General features: G+C 46.9%; 1 protein-coding gene across 2 annotated transcripts in view; it reads left to right on the top strand.

Annotated features, from left to right (window-relative positions):
- Window positions 1-12,859, top strand: part of INTS9 (integrator complex subunit 9) — a 1,072,683-nt gene that overhangs the window by 316,473 nt on the left and 743,351 nt on the right. For both annotated transcript variants that reach the window (XM_069605700.1, XM_069605699.1), the window contains one exon: window positions 6,070-6,156. In XM_069605700.1, coding sequence (XP_069461801.1) covers window positions 6,070-6,156 — 87 coding nt within the window. The remainder of the gene's footprint in view (window positions 1-6,069; window positions 6,157-12,859) is intronic.

Genomic DNA, 12,859 nt, shown 5'->3' with positions numbered 1-12,859 from the left:
GCGCCCCGTAACTGCTTTGGAAAAATTATTGAACAAGCACTCAGGCACCAAAGGTCTCATATCATGCATGTATAAAGCACTCATTGACAGAGGCCACCTCCACCCCCCGCCCCCAAGCACCAAAGCCAAGTGGGACCGAGATTTGGAGTGGGAGAGCAATCAAGCGGGGTGGGATGCCATATACATGGCGGTTTGGAAATCATCAATTGCAATGCAATTTAAAATGCACAACTGTAGAAACCTCATACAATGGCACCTAACCCCGCAACATTTAGCTAGAATGTAACGGGGCATTTCCCCCTATTGCTAGAGAGGGTGCACGCAAGTCTGTATGTACTGGCATCAGTGGTGGGGCTGCCCCAGGATTCGGTTGTTCTGGAAGGAAATTTTGGGGTGGATCCATGAGATTGAAGGCATCCACAGAGAACTTTCCCCCCTCCTGGTTCTTTTCGGGGTGGAGCACACTGATACATGCTCCTCCCACACATGCCAAGGAATTTGCTACTAGCAGCCCGTGTCTGTGTCACAATAAAGTGGAAGGTCTCATCCCTCTCCACAAAAGTAGACTGGCTGAGAAAAGCAAAGGAAATTTACGAAATGGAGAGCCTGACTGCCATTCTGAGAGAAACGCATACATACATAGACCAGCAATGGCTCCCTTTTTTGCAGTTTTACAGGGAGGCACAAGTGGCCCTGCAAAAGTTACAACCCCTGCACTCTTGTTGCACTGAAAAGAGACTGGCCGTGTGAACCTTAGTATTTTATATGTACTTTAGCCGCCTTTGGAAGACCACGCAGGAGGAAACATCCGCATAAGTCAGACCCCCCGTTTTATACTCCTCAAAGGAAGATGACGTCTCCCTCTCATTGGCAGAGTCAAGCTACCCGGACAATTATGGATTACTAACAAAATCATCTAACCAATTGCTGTCCCCCATGCTAAAGCCCGCGGAAGAGGGGTGGGTGGGGGGAGGGAAAGGGCTCTTTGTTTCTCTCTTCTTTTCTTCCTTTCTTTGGTTTTGTTGAAAATGGAAAATGGTTTCTTTGTGATCGCATTGTTCAACTTAGCAAATGTTGGTTGCCTTTTCTTTGGGGGCTTTCGGCCGATGCACCTGTTGATCACAATAAAAATATATTTAAAAAAGAAAAGATGACACTAGACAACAAGATCTAGCTGGAGATAATCTTCATAACGTCAGAGGACAGGGTAGAATTGCTGTAATTATAAAGCAAGCTTTCAGAAGCCCTTGGCAAGAAGTAGAGCGACTTTTGAGGACTATTGCTGAAGAAAATTCCAAGACAGCCCCCAAGCTTGTGCGAGGTGAGCCAGGAGAAGGGAGCCATTCTCCTGACCACACTCGCTTTGTAGAATCAGAAGCTAGTGCGAAAGATTGTTGGAAAAGAGACAAAGACTGAGCCAGTTCTCCAGGAGAAGGGAGTCATTCTCCTTGTATTACTTTCATTTGGATGCTGAACCCTTTTGTAAATTAGTGGTCAGGTTAGAGTAGGTTTTTGGACAGAGGACAGACACTTTTCATTTTGACAAACATTCTGATTGCGAGCACCCAAGTTGATATTTGTTTTGGTATGGATAACCCTTTAGAGATAGGACCTTTTCTTTACCTTTGCAAATAAAACGTATTGAAATATGCCACACCTTTGTCCGACTTCTTACTCTACCTCACCACAGGTCTCTCCGGGCCGGTCCTCCCTCCTTCCTTCCTGGTTCCCTGAGTGTACCTGTCTTGCAGTGGCGACGTTTCTCGGGGTAGGCGGTAGCTTCCTATCTGCTCCAGACCGTTCTTCGGTGTTGGTTCCCGTATGCACTGGTCGACCACATCTCCGACAGCCGTGTCTCTATTCAGTATGCCAAGGCCAAGCTCTTACAGCTCTTAGCCTGGTGGCAGGGAGCAGCGGTCCGCTGGCTTCCGTGCATTTCTGGTTTCGCCACACCCCGTCCGGATGGGATAGCTCCCTAACTCCGACCGAAGGGGGAGGGGCCCTCCTCGATGTCTTGGCTCCACTGACTTGCAAGCTGCACTCATGCTCGTTCTCTTGCTCCTTCCCGTATCGGTCCCACAATTGTTTTTCATCTGTCTCTGAAGGGAGATGGAGTACTCCATTGGTTTTGTGATGGCAACAGAACAGGGTCAGAAACCAAACTAGTAAATCCTTCTCAAAGTGATCTGGTGTAATCCCCCAAATAACCAATGAAGACATTGGCTTGTAGAGATAGGGTAGGATGACATACATCCCTGTTAATAGATAGCCTGGCCTCTAAGAGCGCAGTCACCCCGGTGGGATGCTGCTTGCCCTATCCCATAAGGGGTGCATAGCTTAGTGGGCTCACCTCCCTAGTTCCAAAGGGGGTGGCTCTCCATTGGCGGGATGAGACGAATTCCCTGGATTCGTCATACCTTCTTGTTGCTTCAATACTTAACATTTTAGAATAGTTTGCTGAATTGATGATTTCCTTGATTAATGTCTTAATTTATCTATGTGGTTTCTAATGACCATCACGCGTCTCCCATAAAGGTCAACCTCCGGCCACTTGGAGACATGTAGTATGGCTAGGCGAAAGTAGTCAACACCTTGGCAAGGTGCAGAGGATTTCTTACCAGACGAATGACATATTGTGGTATTATTAATTCAAGAACAGCAAAGGCGCACTCTTTATGGCAGTGTTTTAAAACCATTGCACAGGGGTCCTCGGATTGCGGGTCCGGCGGTAACTGTGCCGGGTCTACCGGCTGGTTGCCGCCAGACCCATAAAAGATAACCGGCGCCTTACTTCCCGGTGCCACTGGGCTATTCCAAGTCGGGCGGCCGGGAAGTCAGGCACCGGCAATTTCGTTAATCCCCATTCCCATACATAAGGGAATGGGGACACGGCAGCACCAGTACCATTGTTAACGGTGCCGATGCTTCCGTGACTGCTTTGCCTGCCGTGACCAATGTGCTCGGCACGGTCAGACCTGTCGGGCTCAGCAGCTCTGGCAGGCAAACCTGTAGTTTGCCGGTCTGAAAACAACAGTGCCAGTAAGGTTACCGGCACCGTTGTTTCCGGACCGGCAAACTTAGAATGAGGCCTAGTATGTCCAAGAATATGGCTCTTATTGGCCAACTCATTTTGTTTTTATAAGAACGCAACAATGATGCCGTTTTCGAACGCGCATCCCACGCCTTTAACGAAGGACTTTTTAACGCATTTTCCATAATCTTAAGCATGCTTTCTCACTGCCCATGTTCTGCAGATAATTTACATATGCGTTTCGCTGGCTGAAAAAAAGGCCAAGCGGCATAACTGGTCTGAGTCTCACTTTTATTCTCAGATCTCCTGGCGGAGCCTGGGAAAGTGAGCACTGGAGAGACCAACCGCACAGACAAAGAAACGTTCCTATTAAATGTTCCCTTAATGTCCTGTTGGCTTTTCGCATTTGCCATACTCTAAAAGGCGGTCACAAATTGGGAGCACTTTTGAACATGTATTAGGAACGAGCAAAGGCACATAATGACTCTAGGTAGAGGCACAGGTGGTTGTAGTTTTTATAATACAGTGCTTGGGAAAGTCTGAGCTCATGGTACACCTGAGCTCCTCTGCACATTACATGCACAGCAAAGGAAGTGGGGTGGGGGAATTGCATGTGCCGAGTTTCTTTTTAATGGTGTTTCATTCATTTTGTTTAGTTTAATTTCTACAAAATGTACAGTTTTGTTTGCGAGAATAAACGTTCTATGTTTCCGACTGGCTTGTATGGATTGTGACCGGGGTGATCTGGGGAGCAGACATGCTGCTGATCGCCTGGTGACGGAGCTGATTCTCTGCGTAGAGGTACGTGATGGACTCTGGGCGGAGGCACAGGGTGGACTCTGGGCAGAGGCAGTGGGTGGACTGGGAAGAGGCACTGAGAAGACTCGCTGAGCAGAGGTACTGGGAGGACTCGCTGGGCAGAGGCACTGGGAGGACTCGCTGGGCAGAGGCACTCGGTGGACTAGTGAAGGCATGCACCCTGCAAAAGCATGTGATATCCAGTTGGCCAGAGTAATTGACACACCCCAGTAGGGAATGAGACTAAGAGATAATTTGCAAGTAAGAACATAACTTAATATAAAATAAAGCAAGCAAAGAACTCTGCTGCCCGAGAGCGCACTGCCAAACAATACACGGGCAGCACATTAAAAGGGCACACAGCGTCATCATCCACATTTCATATAATGTACAAATCCTAACATTCAATTGGAAAGGGCGTATTGAACAGTTTATACTATAAGGGAGGTAGAGTGCTGATTGGTTGTTGCTTTTCCAGATGCTTCATGCCCACGTGGGTCAGCGGAGCTCCTCTCCGCAGTGTGAAGGTCAGGGTAAAAGTGACACAGTCCTCCAATCTAAGCTAAGCAATAAAAACTAACTATTACAAGAATAATGGCTGGCATACAAATTCTTACACGAACGGGGGTATTAAGAAAAATTGGCAATATACTGGAGTTGTGATCCTTCCACTTGGGGTCCTCTTTGATACATTTGTCCCTATACCCAGGTGCCCTCCCCAGAAGCTGGGTCTGCCATCCTCTGCTCTTAGAAATCTCGTGATATAGGGAGACGTGTGTTTCTGTTGGGAGGATATACTGCTGACTGGGAGTAGGCCTGTGGTGGGTGTTCTGCTGGAATGGCCAACGTAAGGGGGTCTGATGGTTATCAACATGAAGGAGGATGAGGGTTCCGGAACTGGGGAGGCGGGCTTGGCCTGGTGAGGAGGGAGTTGAAAGGGCACGGGCAGTTTAGTGGCGATGGATGGGCACTTGTGTTAGGAGTTATGCTGTGATCTCATGCTCTGCGGAGAGCACAGTCTGGGGAAGTGATGCGGGACAATTTCAACAATATATGATTGGACTTCCGTGAGAACAAGGCTCGCGCGGAGCTGCCGAGGAAGGGGGACTTGGGCTCTCCGTGCTGTGTGAGGCGCTGGGGATGGGGAGAGCTGGTTTTTGCAGGGAGATGATTTCTGGGCCTAGTAAACAGATGACATCTCTTTTCGTCTATGGCTAGGCAGTGGCTTAGGTTTTGCAGATACATTTCTATATTATATTACACGCTAGACAGAGGCACTGGGTGGACTCGCTGGACAGAGGCACTAGGTGGACTCGCTGGACAGAAGTGCGGGTTGGGGCTGTAAATCCGAGGTGGACTCTCTGGACACTGCCACAGGATGGACCCTTTAAGCACAGGATTGGGGTGGACTCGCTGGACCGAGCAACCAGCCTTCAACAGCACTAATATCCATCCACACACACCAAGTCTCCCACAAAAACAATGATAGATTGTCTTTCTGAATAGATTTTGAGTAAATAATGTTGCATTCATTTCCTAACCTATTCTTTTCAGTGGTTTTGGCGTACGTATGAGTGGGTCGTTTTCTTTCTCTTCTGTCTGTATCTGTACTGTCATAAACTGTGAGACTGCATGATTTTACTCGCATATACATTACAGCATGCATTATAACATCTCACGTTTCTGCTAATCCAGAGTCTAGATATAGGGCCTTATCGTCAGTTTGGTAGTATCTTGGCGGGATACCGCCATAGTGTAATACTGTTAATGCCAATTGGTCCAGCGGTATTGCCGCCAGAATACAAGTGGTGGTGGCGGTATTGGTCCCCATTTGTTTGGAGTCCCTAGGTCTCCATGTCATTTTGCTGCAGTAATTCCGCTGAAATTGGCTGGATAGTTGGCGGATTTACCTCCAGCTTCACATGTGGAGGTAAATCCTCCATGTTTCCACCCAACTCGTAGTTGCGGGGTGGGGTAATGCAGCTTTATACAGTAACACAGTGTTTCCTTATAACGCTTCTTCCGTGCTCAATTGCTGCTGCTTATTCATTGATGGTGCTAATTTCTGTAGCTCCTGTACTTAGAACATGACCCTTTTCCATTCTTTTGTGCATTTTAGTAGGAATTATCACTTGAATTCGAACATTTTTTGTACAGATATAATTTGTATATGGAAAATAATTAAATGTCGTTCCAAGATTTTGCATGGCACTTATGGTCTGTCCTGTCTCATTTTACAGACTTCTCATGGAGGAGCTTGTAACCTTCATTGAACGAGTACCGAAAACTCAAGCTACCTCAATGTGGAAGAATAAGGAATTGCAGAGGTACTTTTTTCATGGTTGATTTGGGATACTTTTAGCTTGCCACCCTCTTATTGATGTGGCCCTAGAATGCAAAAAGATCATCGTAGATGAAAAACCGTACAAATGAAAGAATTCTATTGCAGGAGAACATACTACTTTGTAATTAGGTTGACTTTCATTAGATGATTGATGGATCAGGAGAAAGGTTGGGTCTTGTTGGCTTTCGTAAACCTCAGCTGCTCTCCCCTTCTTTATGAATTAGAGAAGGTGAGAGGGACTTCGCTTCTTAGTTGCAAGAACTGATATAGGAAAGGTTGGTTACCTGTCTGAGTTCTACCTGCCTGGACATCCCTCCATTCTATTACAATAGAGTTGGACTTGATAGCTTTAACAGTGCTCTTTAATATGTAGCTCCTATATCCAAAAAAAAAGAGTGAGGATCTACAAGCGTGTATCAGCCTCAGCTACTCAAGATCAGATTGGAATATATTTGAATATGCCATAGGCGGTGTGACGAAACCGAATGGTGGCCATAACAAGCCAAACACGGGAAGGTTCTTGGAATTAGGTTTATTAGGACCTTCACAAGGAATGTCGCCAACTGAACGTACAAGCACACAAAATAAACCACGGTGTCGCCTAGTTTAGCAAAACAAGACCGCCTTATGAGTCCCTTGTAATGGTCACGTGCTCCCCGAGCTACTCAGTCTTTTCGGGCTGTAGGGATTTGCCCCTTGGTAATCTTCTGGCCAGTTGTGTACAAATAGGGAAAACCGGTCCTCGCCCTCTGAGGAAAGAATGGTGTAATAGCGCCTCATAGACTTGGCCAGCAAGGTCCAAAGTTCGCAGCAGGCAAGGCACACCTCAGATCTTTCATTGGCAGTTGGCTTAGATCACTGACCACCTCCCTGGCTTAGGGTCCTCCTGGGGCTGTGGTCTAGAACCTCACTTATCTCTTCCTTTGTTCATCTCTCTATCTGCATCGCCTCTACACCAGCTCCATTCCTCTATCCGATACAGTTGTAGCCCTTTTGGACTCGGTGTACGCTATCTCCTCCCTCTCTAGTTTCTTTAGTCCGGACTTGACCTCTTATTTTATGTTCCCCACTCCTCCTCCTCACCTCTCATGTTCCTCCTTCTCCTTTCTCCTCCTCCACTCCTTTCTCTACCCCTCCTCCTTCACTACTCTGATGTTCCTCCGATCCACGATTCACACCTTTCTCTTCTATCTCCTGTTTCTCTGTCCCTCTTTTCTCCCAAGCCTCTACCCCTCTCTCCATCTCTCTGTGTACAATCCATCTTCAACTCAAGCACCCATAATAATAGTATGCCCTGGTGTGCTTTTATTGTTCGGTACTGAGATATGCTCAAGCATCAACACATGTCCCTGATTCAATGAAATTTGTATATTTTTAATAGTGTTTCATTTCAGTTGTTTGAAGTTAGGACACCTGTCCGCTTGTGTCCCGATGACCGAGGCCCCATACAGCACCCAACCATGTTTAATTCTATTAGAGTGCTGCATATGTGTGGATGCTTTGGAGGTCTATGACAGACCGTGCAAACACTGGTCTGACCGTGGAGCGGTCTCGGTCTTTCCATGCTGGTAAGCCGTTTTAGCGCTTTTTGGGAAGTACTCTTTTCTTGCCTGTAAGAAAGCAGATTTTCTAACCAGGGGACCCGATTTAGAGAGACCGTGGGATTGGCGTTATTCATTGTGTTTTAGTTTTCTAGGGCCTTTTTTAAAGGGTGCCTGTGGCAATCTCCTCCCTCCCGCATGTGGTGTGGTGGGGGCAGCCAGAGCATCGTCATACCACACCTGGTCCCAGCATCACGAGGCAGGTGGCGCAGCAGGTCCCTTTTGATACACCAACCCCCAATTTAAGGATAGACTTGGGACTTTGTCACAGGTGCCAGACTCTGACAATATGACTACTAATCTGCAGGACGACAGCTATGCGTAGCGAATAAAACTCCTACTAAGGCCCCCTACTACTTCGAAACCAGTAGTGGTCCCAGTACTTAGGGCACAGCCCGACGGATATACCTCCTTTGCCTCTTAGGGTAGCGCAGGGCGAGGGCAGGCTATACTCTTCAGGAGGGGTGTGGGCTGGGAGAGAAGCGATCCAACTAACAATAGTACAAGGATACCCAAATAAAAGAATGTCCAACCAAGGCTCTATGAAAAAAGGATATCTAGTTAAACTAACAAAAATAAACACAACTAATAAAAACACTAATGACCCAGCCCTGTAAGGGAAAACACAGATAAAGTAGACTTTATAATCGAGCAGCACACAGACAAGGATCTCAGTAGCAATTGTCAAGGTTTTTGAATATGTTTAAAAAAGGGAAAGCAAGGAAACTTAAAAGTGACTAGGATCTTTTAAATTGATTCAGTTTAAGGGTTTCTTACGTATAGCTTTTTATGCCCAACGACTTATTTCCTGGTCCTATGTTGATATTGTGTTGCGCTTCTGAGAGAAATCGGTGGCCAAAAACACCCAAAACTCTGCTATTAGCAGTTTGGTTGTCTCCCAAAAATAACTGCGCCACAGTTGGATTCAAAACATTCTGCTTTTTAATTTTCTGATTCCACTTCTGTGGATCAGCCCATTGCGATTACATGTGTTTTGACATCTCGTGCCTTTGTCAAATCTGGGCATTAATTTTTACAAGGAAACGTGCATTGATTACTTCAAACAGCATCACACATGGATATTTTCCTTTGTTCAAGTCATTAGAGCTGCAGATCCCTGGGATAATCCCACCCTAATGTTTTAGCAAATGACAGTGAGATGTCTGTGTCCTTGAGCATCAGCTCTCAGAATCTCACTGTCATTTGCTAATGCCTTGTACCAAGGAAAACATCATTTAAATTGCGCCAGGGTGACAGACAGAACCACTTTAAATGCCTGAAATGCTCTTGTCTTTGGAGCCCAACAGTGTCAGGCCTGGACAGTCGATCAAGGCTTTCCAATGGCAAATCGGAGTCGAGCCGACTGAGTCGAGGGATCCGAGTGGTTTGGGAAAAAGTCAATGGCTTCCAGCGTGTCAAGTCTAGTAAAGAAAATGCCTCTTTCGGGTCGAGTCGGTTGCTTTCACGGAGTCGAGCCAGCGGTCGAGTCAAAACATCCGATTCAATGGGTCGAGGCGCTGTTGAAACAGCTAGAAAAGCAGGTATGGGGTAAGTGTTTCTCCTTTGAATGAGCAGGAATCTGTGCTCCTCTCTCCAGCTTCGGTTGTATGGCCCCTCATCGCTTTATCCTCCATTCCTCTCACGCCGTTCTCTCCGAATTGGCGCTATGGAACTTGGAACACGAGTTCAACAAAGTGAAGGAGCGGCAGCTCTGACAACTGGAACAGGGCGAGAATGTTTCTGGAGCGTATTGGCAAAGTGGATGACAGAAGACCAATGCCTCCTGGAGCATGGAGAGTTCCAGAAGCCTGAGAAAAGTAATTGAGAGGAACGCGGCCTTCTGGAATTGTGAACGCAACCTGTACTGTAGAGTGTATTGAGTTAGTGAACCAGGGGAGAAACACTGACTACTGGAGCTAGGCGGAATCATTTACTTATGCAAGAAAAGAAAGTTCCAAAACCAAAGAGAGAAGCCGAAAACATTGACTTGAAGTCCAAGCCCTCCGCGTTCAATAAACTGATACCGAGGGGAGCACATGCTGAGTCTTGAAGTGAAAGTTCATGCAGCAAAGTGAAAACCATAAGAAAAAAATGCATTTAGGGACTTGAAGTCAAACTTCCCATAAACGAATAAATAACTAAGAGAAAATCCCCACCCTTATCTAAAGAACTGATCTGCAAGAGGAACCCAGAGACAGGAGTTAAGTTAACTCTCGGTTGTGTTTCACTTCATCCTATTGGTTGAGCTCCTCAAGAGCGAGCCATTTTTCGGCAATGTTTGACTCACCGGGTGCTCAGACTACTACTCGTATGATTTCTCGGCAGTGACTGCTGGCTAGGGCTGATGGACCTTGTAGTTCTACATTTCTGGAGAGCTTAAGTTTGCATATCCCTTATGCAAGCTGATCCTTCCCGGAGGATACCTCAGTCAGAACGTGCTTGCCTTAGAAGCAAGACGACACAAAGCAGCACAGGTTCGATCCCCGTGTCCGCGCTTAGAAACCTCTGGGTGTTAAAGTGCATTATAAATATGCAACTTAGACAAAAAAAAACGATTATGCAACTAAAAAAAAAAACATTCCTGTAACAGCGCCTCGATGCCTGCGGGCTGTGTGAGCGCTTTAAAAATGCAATAAATAAATAAATAAAATAACTGCCTCCCAAAATAAAACATTTAATCTGAAATGCTAAGCATAGAGTGCTGCTGGTGAACAGTGCACAGTGCATCTTTCACTTCAACAAGCCTTGATAATGCCATCAGTTTGAAGTTTTGTCTAGGCATGGGAAAGACACTTGCCAGGCACTGTCCATTGATAGTAGCAGCTGCAAAATGGTGCGAGTACCTGGTAAATGCCTAATACTGATACACAAACCAAAACAGTTGCCTTTGCTAAAGCTTGGTTTTAACAGGACTAACGTGAAGGACACGCATATGAATAGGTGGCTGAACGCAGACCTGGTTAGTACATTTTTATTACAGCGGTGGCTGGTTTACAGCTCCAATTAGGTCATTTAACTCTCAACAGACTGCTTTGAAAAAACACTGGCAGGGACTTTGAGTGCAACGTTTGATGGTAAGGCTTGATTAAAGCTCACAGAGTTCACATGAGGATGTGTTTTTGGCTGGGAGGGCAGGCACTCGGTGGGAATGGCCAGAGATGAGCATGGCCCTGGGCAGTCAATGGGTGGGCAAATAGACAAACAACACCCACAAGCGTTGTGTCGCTCCTCATAAGCCATTTCTTCCCATCTATCCTCTAATGCAATAGGCTACAGTAAAAGCTCGTGAGCTATACTTCCACAGAGCATGCGTAATATATGACGGTATCAGTAAGTGATCTTTGTTTCGGGAATAAAAGACAGAAACAGTAGTTTACTGAAGTGATTGGCACATAACACGAGCCAGAGCAACGGGAATGGCAGAGAAGTAAAGGTGGCTGAACGGTTTACCGGACATTTCAGTCATCTTGACAGACTAAGTGCTTGGTGAAAGGAGGCACTAGTTCTGTCAGTTATGCAATAGAGGGAGCGTCATCACTGAGGGTAGCGGGGCGGCACATCGCCGAATGGCCGAGGCTTCTGTATAGGCAATACACCGCAACTGTTAAGGCCCCAGTTCCCCGCACTTCTATACAAGGGTATTTGGATGCCAGAGATGAAGTACTCGGGAGCGGGAAGCACACCCCTCCCTGGTCCCTTTCACAGATGCCTTGGCCCACCTGACCCCATCGCGCTCTTTGCTTGCTTTATGACTTGTTAACGGAATTAGGCGACCTCCCGACGCCCCGCGATTTACTGCGAGTCATGGTGCGCGCTAACTCTACTCTTCCTGTGCGGCGTCGCCATGGCTTTGACAGGCGGTTGTCGGTGTGCTTTTATTGGGGCTTTGAGTTACGGTGAACAAGTTCACGGTGATAACAAAATACGTCCATAAATAAAGCGCTCTTTCCCGGAAATCGATCAAAGGTGTTTTGTCAATTTACATAAATCAATGGCGCAGTGTCACGAATTGGCATCAGGCCGCGCTTTTGTTCGCGCGCAGCAGCGACCATCTCTCCCGTCTGTCCCGCCTGGTGTCACTCAACCAGTGTTGTTGCTGCAGATTTATTTAACTTTCCAGCAACTGCGTCACAGTTGGTGCCATACGATTTGGATTTTCTGTAAATGGGCGGAAACAAGTTGTTGAAATATTTTGAAATAGATTCGTATTTTGTTGCATTTTTGCTACAATTCTTAACTAATTGTCACACCCACCACACAGTCCTCAAAAGTCGACTGGTTCTTGAGGACCCTCCATTTTAGAAGAAGCATATGATATGATATGACGTTTTATAACGCGCCTATACACAAGTGTTTCAAGGCGCCACGAGGCAAGGGTGGGGGAACAGAGGGAAGACCGACAACGATCTTACTAGGCCAGGTGTCATTCAGATCTTGCAAGACAAGGGGGAAAAATAAAAGTTCCGGGGGGAGGGGAAAGTGCAGTACATGGGATAATAAATAATCACATAAAATAAATAAAGAACAGCCAACTGGTGGCAAGTGCAGGGTGAGTGCACACATAAGTGCTGGTTTGGGGACTGTATGGATACAGAAAACAGTCCCCAGGTGCAGGGGTTGGAGGCAGCGCAAGCGTGCAACTGGCAGGGCTAGGGCCCGAGTTCAGATGGGTGGCCAGGTAACCCGTGCAGTTTCATTGTCGGACAGGACTTCAGCAGGGGAGATGGGGGGGGGGGAGAAAGCAGAAGCAAAGAGGAAGGTTTTTAGGTGCTTCTGGAACCGAAGATGGTTCTCCTCAAGTTTCAGGGGGGCGGGGAGGCTGTTCCAGAGGGAGGCCCCAGCCGAAGAGAGAGATCTACAACCAACTCGTTGCTTGGAGAAGCGACTGACCCAGAGGGAGTTGGAGGCGGATGAGCGAAGAGCTTGAGAGGGAGGGTATTTAGGAAGAGAGAGTTGAAGGTATTGAGGCCCCAGACCCCAGAAGGCCTTGTGGACGATGCAGAGGGTTTTGAACTTAATCCTCGCAGCCACAGGGAGCTAGTGCAAAGATTTCAGTCGTGGAGAGATACGATCCCTGGGCTTGAG

This window comes from Ambystoma mexicanum, chromosome 4p, assembly GCF_040938575.1.
Source record: "Ambystoma mexicanum isolate Mex_15411 chromosome 4p, UKY_AmexF1_1, whole genome shotgun sequence".
Taxonomy (NCBI): domain Eukaryota; kingdom Metazoa; phylum Chordata; class Amphibia; order Caudata; family Ambystomatidae; genus Ambystoma; species Ambystoma mexicanum.
This window is presented reverse-complemented; position numbering and strand designations above follow the sequence as displayed.